The sequence below is a fragment of the Dendropsophus ebraccatus genome, chromosome 10, assembly GCF_027789765.1.
Source record: "Dendropsophus ebraccatus isolate aDenEbr1 chromosome 10, aDenEbr1.pat, whole genome shotgun sequence".
Classification (NCBI taxonomy): Eukaryota; Metazoa; Chordata; class Amphibia; order Anura; family Hylidae; genus Dendropsophus; species Dendropsophus ebraccatus.
The window spans coordinates 52,423,669-52,439,892 of record NC_091463.1 but is presented as its reverse complement, the minus strand read 5'-3'; the positions used below and the strand labels follow the sequence as shown (position 1 = coordinate 52,439,892).

Here is a 16,224-nt window from a genome sequence, read left to right as displayed (position 1 = left end):
CCGGATGGCGCCGCAGGTCCACTTACGTGATCAGAGGTCCCGCGGCACCATCCGGTCCCCCGACGTCTCCATGGTAACTCCGGGGGCCTAATGAAGGCCCCCAGGCTTACCATGGATAAGCAATCCGGCTGACAGGGGTGACTGTGCTACTGCCTCTCAGCAGAATGGTCACATGATACAATACACTGTACTGCAGAAGCAGTACAGTGTATTGTATAATGTTAGAAAAGTGTAACACTAGTGTACAGTAATGTACACTAGTGTAAAAAAGTAAAAAAAAGTGCACCAAACAAAAAGTGTACTCAATGGCAGACAAACTCGCAGCAGGGATGTACATCCCTGCTGCGAGTTTGTCCAAAGGCCGACCCATTAACCCCCTGGCCGCCAGAGACTATACATCACCTGGTCCCGGCTATACATCACCTGGTCCTTCGCTGATTCCCGACACGTCCTGCTCGGCCAATCAGTGCGCTGCCCCACCGCAGCACTGATTGGCTGAAGGGGCCGTGAAGACGTCGGGAGCCCCGTAGCCGGGATCAGGTGATGTATGGTCTCCGGCGGCGGGGAGTTAACTGGGCGAGCTGCGGACAAACTGTCATTAAGTACATAGGGCCGGGATCCAGCGAGTCTTGCTGCGAATACGCAGCCAGAACTCACTGCAGATACAGCAAGTGTGTTTGTACCCTTAAAAAAAGATCAAACTCTCATTCTCTCTACTACCAGAGGTGGCAGAGAGCATGGGGCAATGATCAGGGACTAGCCGATGTGGTCCTGGAACAAGTGATCAGCGGTATATACTATATATATATGCTTCCGGCACTTTTTGTCCCCTATCACCAAAAATCATTGGTGACGGGATAAAAAGTTAAATGCCCCGGATTACCTGTAACCACCTCGCATTACCTGTAACCAACCCACATTACCTGTAACCACCCCGCATTACCTGTAACTACCCCGCATTACCTGTAACCACTCTGCATTACCTGTAATCATCCCGCATTACCTGTAACCACTCCACATTACCTGTAACCACTCCACATTACCTATAACCACCCCGCATTACCTGTAACCACCCCACATTACCGGTAACCACTCCACATTACCTGTAACCACTCTGTATTACCTGTAACCACCCCGCAATACCTGTAACCACCCCGCAATACCTGTAACCACTCCACATTACCTGTAACCACCCCAGATTACCTGTAACCACCCCAGATCATTCATAACCACTCCAGTTTACCTGTAACCGCTCAGATTACCCATAACCACCCTAGATAGCCAGTAAACACCCCCAGATTGCCTGTAACCACCCCAGACTGCCACAGGCTACCCATAACCACTACAGATTGCCCGTAACCATCCCAGATTGCCCATACCCACCCCAGTTTGCCTGTGACCCCCCCCCAGATTGCCCGTTACCAACTCAGATAGCCAGTAAACACCCCCAGATTGTCCGTTACCACCCCAGATTGCCCATAAACACCCCAGATTGCCATAGACTACTCGTACCACCCCAGATTGCCCGTCACCACCCCTGATAGCAAGTAAACACTCCCAGGTTGCCTGTCACCACCCCAGATTACCTGTTATCTCATTTAAAAAGAATTTTTTTAGCAATTGCGCTATTCTAATAACCGATACTAGCTGCAGTTTTGCACAAGCAAAATGACGCTCCTTCCCTTCTGAGCCCTGCTGAGTGCCAATACAGTGGTTTATGCCCACCTATGGGGTACCTTTTTACTCAGGAGAACCAGCTTTACAAATTTTGTGGTGCATTTTCTCTCCTGTTTCTCGTAAAATTGAGAAATTTCAAACTAAACAAACATCATTTTTACTCATTTCATTTTTACTTTCTAATTTTGAATCCTTTCCTCTATTACCTGTGGGGTCAAAATGCTCACTGCACCCCAAGATGACTTCTTTGAGGGGTGCCCTTTCCAAAATGGGTTGACTTTTGGGGGGTTTCTCTTCCGCGGACACTACAGGGGCTCTGCAAACGCACCTGGCGCTCGGAAACTTCTTCAGAAAAATCTGCACTGCAAATGCTAATTGGCGCTCCTTCCGTTCTGAGCCCGGCTGTGTGCCCATGCAGTGGTTTATGCCCACATATGGGGTACCGTTGTACTCAGGAGAACATGTGTTACAGATTTTGGGGTGCGCTTTCTCTCCCTTTCCTTGTGAAGTTGAGAAATTTCAAACTAAACAAACATATTATTGGAAAAATTCTAGTTTTTCATTTTTACTGTCTAATTTTGAATACTTTCCTCTAATACCTGTGGGTTGAAAATGCTCACTGCTACCCAAGATGACTTCTTTGAGGGATGCACTTTCCAAAATGAGGTGACTTTTGGGGGGGTTCTCTTTTGCGGACACTACAGGGGTTCTGCAAACGCACCTGGCGCTCGGAAACTTGTTCAGAAAAATCTGCACTGAAAATGCTAATTGGCACTCCTTCCCTTCTGAGCCCCGCTGTGTGCCCATACAGTGGTTTATGCTCACATATGTGGTATCATTGTACTCGGAAGAACCTGCGTTACAGATTTTGGGGTGCCTTTTCTCTCCTGTTCCTTGTGAAATTGAGAAATTTAAAACTAAACATACATATTATTGGAAAAATTCTACTTTTTCATTTTTACTGTCTAATTTTGAATACTTTTCTCTAATACCTGTGAGGTCAAAATGCTCACTGCACCCCAAGACGTATTGTTTGAGGGGTTAACTTTTCAAAATGGGGTGACTTATGGGGGGGTTTAACTCCTGCTGGCACTACAGGGGAACTGCAAACGCACCTGGCGCCTAAAAACTTGTACAGCAAAATCTGCACTGAAAATACTAATTGGCGCTCCTTCCCTTCTGAGCCCGCTGTGTGCCCATACAGTGGTTTACGCCCCCATATGGGTAACCATTGTAATCAGGAGGACCTGCATTACAAATTTTGGGGTGCTTTTTCTCTCCTATTGCTTGTGAAAATGAGATACTTTAAGCTGAACAAACATATTATTTGAAAATTTCTATTTTCCATTTTTTCCCAGCCTAATTGTGAATACTTTCCTCCAGCCCCTGTAGGGTTAAAATGCTCATTATACCCCTAGATTAATTCCTTAAGGTGTGTAGTTTCCAAAATGGGGTCATTTATGGGGGTTTCAAGTATACAAGCCTCTTAAACACACTTAAAAAAAAGAACTGGTCCCTAAAAAAAATAAGTTTTGGAAATTTCATGAAAAATTGATAATTTGCTGATACATTTCTAAGCCCCGTAAACCCAAGAAAAGTAAAATATGTTTACGAAATTATGCCAGAATAAAGAGGACATATTAGTAATGTGACCTACTGTAGTAACTAATTTATGTGATACGACTTTCTTTTGTTTAGAAGCAGAGAATTTCAAAGTTTGTAAAGTGCAAATTTTTTAAATTTTTCATGATATTTTTGTTTTTCACAAAAAACACAAATGATAGTGACCAAATTTTGCCACTAATATAAATTACCATATGTTACAAAAAAAACAATCTCAGAATTGCTAGCATATGTTAAAGCATCACTAAGCTATAAGCGCATAAATTGAGACAAGGCTCAAATAGCCTTGGTCCCTAAGGGGTTAAATTGTTGGCTGTTCCTGCTAAGAACAATGTGTTTTGTTAAACTAAGTTTAACCCTTTGAGGACCAAGCCCAAAATGACCCAGTGGACCGCACACATTTTTGCACTTTCGTTTTTTCCTCCTCCCCTTCAAAGAGCTCTAGCACTTTCATCTTTCTATCTACAGGGCCATGAAAGGCTTGGTTTTTTTCAGGAACAGGTGAACTTTGTCTTTTGTTCTACCATAAAATGTATGACAGTACCTTCAAAATATTACTTATGAAAATATAAATTGGTGAAATTGAAAAAAAAGAATATAACTTTTTTTTTTTTTTGGGGGGGGGGGGGGGGTTTCCTGTGTCTACGTAATGTACTATACGGTAAAAGCATCATGATGCCATTATTCTATAGGTCAGTCCGAACACAACCACAGTATATTTTAGTCAATATTTGGTCAGTATTTTGCAACCTCAACCCGGAGTGGATTGAAAACACAGAAAGGCTCTGTTCACACAAAGTTAAAATTGAGTGGATGACCGCCATATAACGGTAAATAACTGCCACTACAACAGCCGTTGTTTTAAAATGACAGCAAATATTTGCCATTAAATGGCGGCCATCCACTAAATTTCAACATTGTGTGAACAGGTGCAACAGGTTGCAATATGAGGACCACAATACTGACTGAAATATACTGTGTGTGAACCCAGCCATAGGCTAGGTGTACACGTCAAAAAACGGCCGTTTTTATATTAAAAATAACTGACGTTTTTTGCCGCTCTTTTACTGACCACAATGGCAATGCATTGAAGTCAATGGGAGGACGGATATCCAATGCACACAGTGCATTGAAAAATGGCTGTTTTTACTGCGTTTTTCAATGCGTTGTGTGCATTGGACGTCTGCCATCCCTTTGACTTCAATGCATTGCCATTGTGGTCAGTTAAATCACGGCAAAAACGGCTGTTATTTTTAATATAAAGACAGCCATTTTTGATGTTGTGTGAACCTAGCCTGCCACAGATTTTTTAATGTTTTTTTTTTTTTTTTGCAATTAGTTATTAATAAAATGACCCTATTGTGACTCTTATACCGGTTTTTCACCTATGAGGCTGTATGGGGTGTAATTTGTTGTGTCATGATCTCTAGTTTTTATTAATACCATTTTTTTAATGTATAATGTAACAAAAAATCTGTAATCCTAGTGCTTTTCTCCCTTTTTTGTTTACACCGTTCGCCGTATGGGATGGTGATTGTTATATTTTAATAGATCGGACAATTACGCATGGTATATACTGTATGTTCATTTATTTATTTATTTTTATAGGTTTTATTTGTATAATAGGAGAGGGGATGATTAAAATTTTTATTGGGGAAGAAGTTTTGGGGTATTTAAAAAAAACATTTTTACTTTTTTTTTTTTTTCACACATTTTAAATCCCCCTGGGGGACTTTTACATGCAATCATTAGATTGCATACACATAGGCATAGCATTGATCAGTGTAAGGGTGCGTTCACACCTACAGGATCTGCAGCAGATCTGCAGCAGATTTGATGCTGTGTTCAGTTATTTAAATGAAATCTGCTGCAGAAAATCAGCTGCAGATCCTGTAGGTGTGAACGCACCATAATAGGAGCTCTGCAGAGCTCCGATCGGACCACACAGAGGAATGTTAGAGACCTCCGGCGGTGCAGCCTGTGATTATTGGTGAAGGCCCGGCTGCTGATTGCAGACAGCCTCCACCTGCTAAGAAGTGCTCTCCGCTCCGGAGCGTGCATCATAGCGGGATAAACACTTAAGACATACCTGTACGTCCAGGGTCGTCTGGTGACAGGCAGCCAGGGCGTACAGGTACGTCCTTGGTCATCTAGGAGTTAATGTATGGAGTATATCTTATTCCCATTTATGCAAAAGTTGTTCAGAATGGGGAATGGGCAGTCCAAAAAAAGTTAATTAAATTGGGTTATCAAGGCATAGAAAAACATGTCCACTTTCTTCCAGAAACAGCACTATCCTGTTTGCATGTAGTTTTTCAGCTCAGTTCCATTGAAGTGAATGAAATTTTATTTGTAATACCACACATTACCTGAGGACAGGGTTGGTGCTGTTTTTGCAACAACAAAAAAAGTTGCCTTATTTTTAATAAAGGGAATAGCCTCTTTAGATGATATCAGATGACCTAATAAGAATCAGAAAGACATTATCCATACCATAACACAACCATCATATAATATGTCCAGTCTTCTTTCTGCTTATCCCAAATTCTGATACTTGACATAATGCACAAAAGATTAGAATTAAGATTTATCTCCCCAGGCGGATAAAGTTTACAATGGACCCGTTGAAGTTGTGTTTTCTAACTTTGTCAGGTGACTCCAGAACATGTCAAGGATAAGCATCTGTGTGCTGAAATAACATTCAGCACTTTGGTAGCACGTTGCTGAATGGGTAACCTGCACAAGTCTTATTGTCCCTATCATGAATAAGTCACTTCCATTTACAGATCCCTGCACACTATAAGAGCTCTGCCTTTCCCAGCAATCATTGGGAATTTTAGTGCATGACATCGATAGAAAGTTTGTAGTTTGGCTAAATAGAGAGTTGCCCAGAGAATATGTTCTGACCATCCTATGGTAACACACATACCATGACATATACAGTATACTATGTATTCTGTAAAATCTATATCACTACATTAGTCATTGACAGCAGTAAAGATTGCTCTGAGCCTAAACACAGAATGACAATTTGTACCATGTCTGAGATCTGTTACTTTTAATAGTGACTGGAATGAATTGCTCCCCAGCCCCTGCTTAGAGTTGTCACTGCTGAAGTTTAGCTTTGATGTTTTGGCTTATGTAGCAATAATTGGATATAAAATGGTGCTTCTACCTATGGAAGTCTTTAAGGTAATGAGATTCATGACACAGTACACATTTTCAATAACACTTACATCTTGACTATAATGGGAAAGATTTACTAAGACTGGCTTTCTATATGCCATTCTCCACTGAATTACATTGGAATGAAATACATCAAATTTAATAGAAGAGCATCTCGTGCTTGTTTTAAGTCAGAAAATAAAATGTATCCATGTTATAAGCAAATACAGTATGTTTGCATTGACTTGCTATATTTTTTGGCTTATTATTTATGTTTGTTTTGCCCCTCTAGTAAAATCCAACCCATTTTTGAAAAGTGTCAAAAAGCATAAATTATTTTCTAGGGACATCATTTGTGACTTTGCAAACACACAAAAACACAAAAAGTGCAACCGCTCACCACTAATGGCAATACAGATGTGAAAATTGGTAAAAGCAGCCCCCCAACTGCTAAAAAAAAACCTCTATAAAAATAATGAGGCTCTTAGTTACCATGTACAAATATTGTAAACCATCCCACCACGATAAGGTGGCTTCACGCCGGGACAGTCCTACTCTGTACTTTGGCCTCTCTATGCCAAATAATAAGCCTATGCTCTGGGCATGCAGGATCCATCTAATACTGGCAAAAATAATAACCACCTGAGTGGAGTGCATGACCAAGTAGAGGCAGCACTCGCTCATCTGAAAGACAGGCAAAAAGGCAAATTTGGTCAGCTCTCCTACAACACCATTCACACAGGCAGGAGCACGTTGCCATGGCTGAAATTGTAAAAACATAAAAACACAAAGTGCAACAGCTCACTGCAATGGCAAGATACTGCTTAAAAAAAAACTCCATAAAAATAATGAGTCTCTTAGTTATCATTTGCAAATAGTGTCAACAATCCCACCACGATAAGATGGCCTCATTCACTGTCCCAGCATGAGGCTACCTTATCTTGGTTGGATGGTTAACACTATTTGCAAATGGTAACTAAGAGCCTCATTTTTATCGAGAATTTTTTTTAACAGTTGGGGGACTGCTTTTAGCAATTTTCAGTTCTGTATTGGGTCTGTATCTTGCCATTGCGGTGAGCTGTTGCCCTTTTTGTGTCTTTGTGTGTTTGCAATTTCAGCCATAGCAACGTGCTCCTGCCTGGTGTGAATAGTGTTCTAGGAGAGCTGACCAAATGTATCATTTGTGACTTTGTTACACACACACACACACACACACATAGCACCCATGACTTGACAAATTCCACCCATTGTCTCTTGAAGTGCCCTTGAGCACTAGCTATAATATTTCAGAAAGTCATTATTAAGTCTGAGTGTATCTAATGGACATTTCCTAAAAAGGCAGCATATCGTGGAGAGGAACGGGCTGCGCTCAGTGTGATGAGATGCATGCTAGCTTCCAGCTTATGCTGCCAATCACTGACATGATAATGGGGACAACTGATGAATCCCGACACTGACATCTGACAAGATTGAAATGGTACAACTGATCTATTGGATTTGACACTGCATATACTTCTTGTGTCTGAGTTTGATAAAAGATTTTTATTCTGCTGCTCATACCTGAGCATACATTACCTGAAAAATCTGCTGCGGGTATGTGACCCATTCAACTTCACAGTACATGGATTAGCAGCGGATTTCATTGCAGACTCGCAGTGTGAAATCCGCTGGCTGTGAATTCAATGCGAAGCTACCCTTAAAGTGATATTGTCACCCCCTTACTCCGAACCATTCACAAGCTTGGATGCTGCACATTCAATATATACCTGTATGACACTTGTCTGTCTTCTTTCAGCTCTAAAATCATTTCAATTTATCAGTGGACAGTATCACTTAGGCAGGGCTTCATAGCAGTTAGGCACCGGGAGATGGAGGCCAACTGTCACAGTCTGTATAGGAGAGATGGCCCAACTGCCATGAAGCCCCACCTAGGTGACACTGTTCATAGATAAAATGAAGCAATTTTTGAGCAGAAAGAAGACACAGACAAGTGGTATGCAGGTATACAGTGGTGCCTTGGATTATGAGCATAATTCGTTCCAGGACCCTGCTTGTAATCAAAATCACTCTTAAACCAAAGTAAATTTTCCCTTAAGAAATTATTAAAATGAAGACAATTGTCTTTCAGTACTTATCAGCTTCTGTATGTTCTTCATGAAGTGGTGTATTCTTTCCAGTCTTGAGAGCAGGAGAGGTTTTCTATGCGGATGTGCTACTGCTCTCAACAGTTCCTGTCATGGACATAGATGGCAGCAGAAAGCATTGTATCAGGCTGGAAAGAATACACCACCTCTTGCAGGACATATAGCAGCTGATAAGTACTGGAAGACTAGAATTTTTTAATAGAAGTAAATTATAAATCTCTGGCTCTTTCTGATACCAGTTGATTTAAAGAAAAAAAAAAACAACCTTTAGCTGGAGTTTGCCTTTAATTCACAATTTAAAGAGGTTTTCTGAATAAAATAAACTGATCAGTCACATGGATCAGAATGAGTTTGGTACAATGACGTCTACATGGAGTTCCTCACATCGAAACTGTATATAATATATACGCTCTTTTAATTCTCTGCAAGCTTTTATAAGGATGCAAATTCTAATCACTCTCACAATACAATTCAGAGTATATATATATATATATATATATATATATATATATATATATATATATATATAATACACTTTCATTGCATTCCGTGTCTTTTCTTATTCTTTAAGAAAAAAAGATTGGCAACATAGTAATCAGTTGACAACAGTCATTGTAAAGAACTGTGGCTGCTTGGGTCTAAAATACTCCATCAAGCCCACATGACTTGGGTTAAGAATTCTTTCTGCCATGCGATACATGCATTTAAATGTTTAACGGTTTATGAGGATTATGTCACTCTTATGACAGTCATTACACATTCTTGACAGTTTTTTTTTTCCATTACTGCATATTTCTATATATTTTGCATGTTGTACAATAGTATAGCTACTTATTATCAGCATTTATAATGGAAGTAAAGAGAATGCTACAGGTCTACTGTAAAAATAGTTAAATAATGATTCTCACTTCAGTTGCTCTTGCCTGCACATTTTATTCTTCCCCTCTATTGGGAGGGAATTAATGACCTAGAATATTTATGATAAGACAGGTAAAATCAGTGGACTATAATTTGCAACGGAATTACCAAGGCGCTTCTTAATGCAGCTTTACTTTGCTGGGGGAATGCTTAATCTACTTTAATGTAACCTTTTATATATATATATATATATTTATTTATTTTTTTAAGAAATGAACAGAGTTTATTAAAATTCAATTCTCTAACCTATTCATGTATTCACATTTTAGCATTCATGCAAATGTCCTTTGTTTATAGTATATTGCAAAATATATGTTCTTTATTCAAATTGGTCCCATTCCCCATTGTCTACACCCCACACATACACAGGGAAAGCTTACCAGCTCTTTGCAGTTGTTTACCTTGGGGGCATTTGCACCCAGATACTGTAAGACAATAGGGCTTAACACTGAGCTACCATGGTAACTAGTAAAGATGAGTGAGTACTAAAATGCTCGGGTGCTCGATACTTGTCACGGCCGCGGCGGCGTCCCGTGCTCCGGGCCGCAGCCGCGAACTCCCTCTGCCCCATGCAGCTGCCGGGGTCCTTGTGCAGGGACCCTGCGCCGCTACCTGTTCAGCCCCGGGGGGCGCTTTACCTCGCCCCGCTCCTGTCTCCGACTGTGCTGGCCGGCGCGCGCGTCCCCGCCTCTTGGGGCGCGTGCGCGCCGGCTGTCTCAGATTTAAAGGGCCAGTCCGCCCCTAATTGGTGTATGCACACAATCACTCCCTATAAATTCCAGCCCTGCCCCACTACAGGTGTTGGAGCCTCTACATGCTTCCCATAGCGTTTGGCCCAGCTCCCTGTTGTTCCTGACCTTAGTCCTTGTCCCTTGTTCCTGTCTTCAGTCCTTGTCCCTAGTCCTTGCCCGCTGCCTTCCCATTGTTCCTGAGTCCTGTCCGCCACCTGCGATCACATCTACAGTCCTCTGCCTGCACTCCTGCCTACTGCTCCTGCCACGCCTCGCCTGCCGTCACTAGCAACCAAGCCAAGGGTAGCGACCTGGGGGTCGCCTGCCGCAGCAATTCCATCCCGCCTTGGGGCGGGCTCTGGTGAAAACCAGCGGCCCCTTAGACTCCGCTCCCTGGTGAGGTTAGTGCTATCGCTAGTGACGGTCCAGTGGATCCACTACTCCAGGCATTACAGTATGCTCCAACCATGGATCCCGGCGAGGTGCCTGATCTCCGTGACGTCACCAGAGTGGTCGTTCAACAGGCTCAACAAATCCAGCAACAGTCGCAGCAGATCCAGCAACTGACTGCCGCCTTACAGCAGCATACTACAGCTCAGCGCTCACCACCACCTGCAGCCACCTCGAGACTTCGACTGGCCCTCCCAAGTAAATATGAAGGTGATCCCAAGTTGTGCAGGGGATTCCTGACTCAGTGCACCATGCATATTGAACTTTTAAGTAGTCAGTTTCCCACCGAGCGCTCTAAAGTGGCTTTCATCATCAGCCTATTGGAGGGTAGAGCTTTGGCCTGGGCCACGCCGCTGTGGGACCGAGATGATCCTGTTGCTGCCAATCTCCGAACCTTCCTGGCCGAGTTTCGCTCCGTCTTTGAGGAACCTGCCCGTGCTACTTCAGCTGAGACTGCTCTCCTCAACCTCTCTCAAGGGAGCTACTCTGTTGGTGACTACGCCATCCAGTTCCGCACCCTGGCAGCTGAATTGGACTGGAATGAGGCCGCCCTATTAGCCACCTTCAAGAAGGGCCTATCCAGTCGGGTGAAAGACGTGCTCTCCGCCCGCGACCTCCCTACATCTCTGAACGATCTAATCCTAATGGCTACCAGAGTCGACAACCGATTTTCCGAGAGAGAGGAGGAGGTCCGGCAAGAACGACGACTAAGCCTGCCCCGTCGCCATCACCGCCTAGCACCGGTGTTCCAGAATACTGTTGCTCCTGTACCTCAGTCGACTCCTGAGATTCCAATGCAAGTAGAACGAGTTCGCCTGACTCCTCAAGAGAGGGCTCGCCGACTAGAGCTGAATCTCTGTCTCTATTGTGGTGGCTCTGATCACTTTCGGCAGAGATGTCCCCAACGTCCTCAGTGTCCGGGAAACGCTCGCACCTAGGTCCGGTAGGAGAGGCCTCCCTAGGTGTGAATGCCACCTCTCCAAGATTGTCTATGCCAGTTTCCATCCAGACACCCTCAGGACAAATTCACCAAACTACTGCCTTCATCGACTTCGGGTCTGCGGGCAGTTTCATCGCAGCTACCTTGGTCCAAAGATGGCGGCTACCCGGGATCCAGCTAGCCCAACCCCTGTCTATCTCCTCGGTCACGGGCGAGACTCTTGCTGAAGCTGTGCTCTACCAGACTGCACCTCTAGTCCTCCAGGTGGGAGCTTTGCATCAGGAGAGGATCTCCTTCTACGTCTTGCGCCATTCCTCTTCCGACATCTTGCTGGGTCTACCTTGGCTGCAATTACATACCCCTAAGCTAGACTGGAGAACCGGGGAGATTCTCAGTTGGGGTCTGGCCTGCCCTAACTGATGTCTGAAGCTTCCTCAGCCCAAGGGCTCTGTGACGTCACCTGACTCCGTCAAGCCTCTACCCGGCTTACTGGCAGAATACCAAGACTTGGCTGACGTCTTTTCTGCCAAAGAAGCGGACTCTCTACCCCCTCACCGGACATATGATTGTCCCATAGACCTCCTTCCTGGAACTTCTCCTCCACGAGGTCGGGTGTACCCTCTCTCCGTGCCCGAGACTGAGGCCATGTCTTCCTACATCCGGGAGAACCTACAAAAGGGTTTCATTAGCAAATCCACATCCCCTGCTGGCTCGGGATTCTTCTTTGTACAGAAGAAGGACGGTTCTCTTCGCCCATGCATAGACAACAGGGGCCTAAATAAGGTGACAGTCAAGAACCGGTATCCTCTTCCACTTATCCCTGAACTATTCGACCGTCTCCGTGGAGCCAAGATCTTCTCTAAGCTGGACCTCAGGGGAGCGTACAATTTAATCCGTATTCGTGAAGGAGATGAATGGAAGACTGCTTTTAACACCCGAGATGGGCACTACGAATACTTGGTCATGCCATTCGGCCTATGCAATGCCCCAGCGGTTTTCCAGGAATTCGTTAACGACATCTTCCGAGACCTCCTCTATGTCTGCGTCATTGTCTATCTTGACGACATTTTGGTCTTCTCCCCTGACCAGCAGACTCACGTGACACAAGTGCGTCAGGTCTTACGAAGACTACGGGCCAATCATCTGTACGCCAAGCTAGAGAAGTGCGTTTTCCATCAGCGCAGTCTTCCGTTTCTTGGGTATATCGTCTCCGACCAGGGTCTACAAATGGATCCGGCCAAGCTCTCAGCTGTTCTCCAGTGGCCACATCCTGTGGGACTCAGAGCTATCCAACGCCTCCTAGGATTTGCCAACTATTATCGGCAGTTCATCCCACACTTCTCTACCCTGGTCGCACCCATCGTGGCCCTCACTAAGAAGAAGGTGGTTCCCAGGCATTGGCCACCTGAGGCCGAGCAAGCCTTCACTAGCTTAAAGTCAGCCTTTGCTTCTGCTCCTGCGCTAGTTTGCCCGGATGCCACCAATCCGTTTTCACTTGAGGTTGACGCGTCTTCAGTAGGCGCTGGAGCCATTCTCTCACAAAAGGACGCATCAGGCAAAACCCGAACCTGTGGGTTCTTTTCTAAGACTTTCTCCCCTGCCGAGAGGAACTATACTATTGGCGACCGAGAACTCTTGGCGTCATCTCCTAGAGGGGGCTAGACATCCGGTAGATATCTACACGGACCACAAGAATCTTCTCTACCTCCAATCGGCCCAACGTCTCAATCCCCGGCAGGCCAGGTGGTCGCTTTTCTTTTCACGTTTCAACTTCGTTATCCATTTCCGTCTGGCTGAGAAGAACGTGAAAGCCGATGCTCTCTCCCAAGCATCAGACGTCATGGGACAAGAGGACTCCCCTCGCCACATTATACCTCCCGATCGCCTAGTGCCAGTCGCCACATCCACTCTTCAAAGGGTGCCTCCCGGTAAGACCTATGTGCGCCTTGCTCTTCGAAGACGCATCTTGAAATGGGGTCATTCCTCTATGGTGGCCGGGCATCGAGGAGTTCTAAAGACCGGGCAACTGATCTCCCGCCACTACTGGTGGCCTAGCCTACCCCAAGATGTCAAGGACTTTGTGGCTCCCTGTACCATTTGTGCCAGAAACAAGTCTTCCCATCAAAAACCTGCCGGCCTACTTCAGCCCTTGCCAGTTCCAGACCGCCCCTGGTGCCATATAGGCATGGACTTTGTCACAGACTTGCCTCCATCTGCGGGTAACATGGTCATTTGGGTTATAACTGACCTCTTCTCCAAGATGTCCCACTTCGTGGCTCTTCCTGGACTACCATCAGCTCCTCGCCTGGCCCAGCTGTTCTTTCAGCATATCTTCCGCCTACATGGGCGGAGTTCTCCTACAACCATCTGGACTCGAGTTCCACAGGCAAGTCACCCTTCTATGTGGTCTATGGACATCACCCTCGTCCTCCTCTGCCTCTCTCTCCATCCTCTGAGGTCCCAGCCGTGGAGGAGTTGTTAGCAGACCTGCAGTCGATCTGGGAACAGACTCGACAATCTTTGCTCAAGGCATCTGACCGCATGAAGGACCAGGCGGATAAGAGAAGAAGACCCACCACGAATTTTCTCCCAGGTGACAAAGTCTGGCTCTCGGCCAAATATGTCCGACTCAAGATTCCCAGCTACAAGTTGGGTCCTCGATTCCTTGGTCCTTTCTCGGTGCTAAAACGCATCAACCCTGTCACCTACAAACTCCGCCTACCCCCTACTATGCGGATTCCGAACGCCTTCCGTGTTTCCCTCTTAAAGCCAGTGGTCCTCAACCGGTTCTCCGATAAGTCTTCGTTCTCTGCTCCACAAGCTGTCTCTGACGACGTCTACGTTGTTAAAGACATTCTGGCCATGAAAACTGTCAGAGGGAAACGGTTCTTCCTGGTGGACTGGAAAGGATTTGGTCCTGAGGAGAGGTCCTGGGAACCCGAGGCTAACATCCTGGACCAAGATCTCATCAAGAGGTTCCTGCAGGCTAGAAAGAGGGGGAGGCCAAAGGGGGGGGGTACTGTCACGGCCGCGGCTGCGTCCCGTGCTCCGGGCCGCCGCCGCGACCTCCCTCTGCCCCATGCAGCTGCCAGGGTCCTTGTGCAGGGACCCGGAGCTGCTACCTGTTCGGCCCCGGGGGGCACCTTACCTCGCCCCGCTCCTGTCTCCGTCTGTGCCGGCCGGCGCGCGCTTCCCCTAGGGCGCGCGCGCGCCGGCTGTCTCAGATTTAAAGGGCCAGTCCGCCCCTAATTGGTGTATGCACACAATCACTCCCTATAAATTCCAGCCCTGCCCCACTACAGGTGTTGGAGCCTCTACATGCTTCCCATAGCGTTTGGCCCAGCTCCCTGTTGTTCCTGACCTTAGTCCTTGTCCCTTGTTCCTGTCTTCAGTCCTTGTCCCTAGTCCTTGCCCGCTGCCTTCCCATTGTTCCTGAGTCCTGTCCGCCACCTGCGATCACATCTACAGTCCTCTGCCTGCACTCTCCACATCTCCTGCCTACTGCTCCTGCCACGCCTCGCCTGCCGTCACTAGCAACCAAGCCAGGGGTAGCGACCTGGGGGTCGCCTGCCGCAGCAAGTCCATCCCGCCTTGCGGCGGGCTCTGGTGAAAACCAGCGGCCCCTTAGACTCCGCTCCCTGGTGAGGTTAGTGCTATCGCTAGTGACGGTCCAGTGGATCCACTACTCCAGGCGTTACAATACTGGAGACAAATATTTCCCGATGCTTGAGTGCTCGTTTCGAGTAATAAACCCCATTGAAGTCAATGAAAAACAGGGAAGGTTGCTTGAAAACCTGCAAACCTCAGAAAATGATGGAAACAACACGGAAATGGACAGGAAACAGCAGGGGCAGCATGCATGGATGCCTCTGGAGCTGGCTAATCGCAATATTATGACAAATTATGAGCAACTTGCGGACCCAGACCAAGATGGTTATCATAGGAAACGAAAACACTGTATGGCCGTTCTTCGTGTGCAGAAGAATTTATTGCATAAAGTGATGTGATTGACAAATGTGTACAAAAACACACACATATATATTTACAAATATATAACAGTTTAGATGAGAGCTGCAATGTCCCTGACTACACTAAATAATAGGGTCCCCCTGGTGTGGGCGTCCCCAAACTCCAGATGCAGGGGTGCTGTCCCTGTACTAGGATATAATCACAATGAGTGCAGGATTATACACCAAAAGGGTACAAATATATACAACCTCATAAATGCACTGGACATGGTTAGCAGTATGCAAGGTAAGGCTATGTCACCAATGCATTTTGTACTAGTGTACTCAGCTAGTGTGGCAGGTAGGCAGTACTACGTACTGGATACTGGTTGTGCACTGAAAGTACTAATCATGTCACTGCATATTTTTATCATCAGACCCTGTTGTCATCGGTAGCATCAAAGTCAAGAAGACGTCACACTCGTTCTTCCAATGCGTTTCCCTCTCCTAGAGTTAGCAGTGAGGTGGATTCATCAGGGAAATAGGGTGTGGGTCTTGTATAATGTTGAATACTTTATCTTAGTTTGTATAAATGCTGCAGATTGTAGTAGAGTGAGAGTGATATTCCT

The 16,224-nt window shown here is 45.5% G+C and overlaps 1 protein-coding gene and 1 long non-coding RNA gene across 7 annotated transcripts in view; one reads left to right on the top strand and one right to left on the bottom strand.

The window, feature by feature from the left end:
• Nucleotides 1-8,337, bottom strand: part of LOC138803003 (uncharacterized) — a 63,105-nt gene extending 54,768 nt beyond the window's left edge. Inside the window, exons 1-2 of one of the 2 annotated variants that reach the window (XR_011364841.1) lie at nucleotides 8,232-8,337; nucleotides 5,670-5,762 (exon numbers count right to left, since the gene is read on the bottom strand). This is a non-coding gene — a long non-coding RNA (uncharacterized lncRNA). The remainder of the gene's footprint in view (nucleotides 1-5,669; nucleotides 5,763-8,231) is intronic. The other variant, XR_011364840.1, reaches the window with a different exon arrangement.
• Nucleotides 8,338-8,341: 4 nt separating this feature from the next.
• The window catches only part of TENM1 (teneurin transmembrane protein 1), a 316,457-nt gene continuing 308,574 nt past the window's right edge, over nucleotides 8,342-16,224 (top strand). For 4 of the 5 annotated variants that reach the window (XM_069986814.1, XM_069986815.1, XM_069986817.1 and 1 more), the window contains exon 1: nucleotides 8,342-8,458. In XM_069986814.1, the coding sequence (XP_069842915.1) occupies nucleotides 8,419-8,458 (40 nt within the window). In that variant the 5' untranslated portion in view covers nucleotides 8,342-8,418. Of the gene's footprint in view, nucleotides 8,467-16,224 lie in introns of all 5 variants that reach the window. The other variant, XM_069986816.1, reaches the window with a different exon arrangement.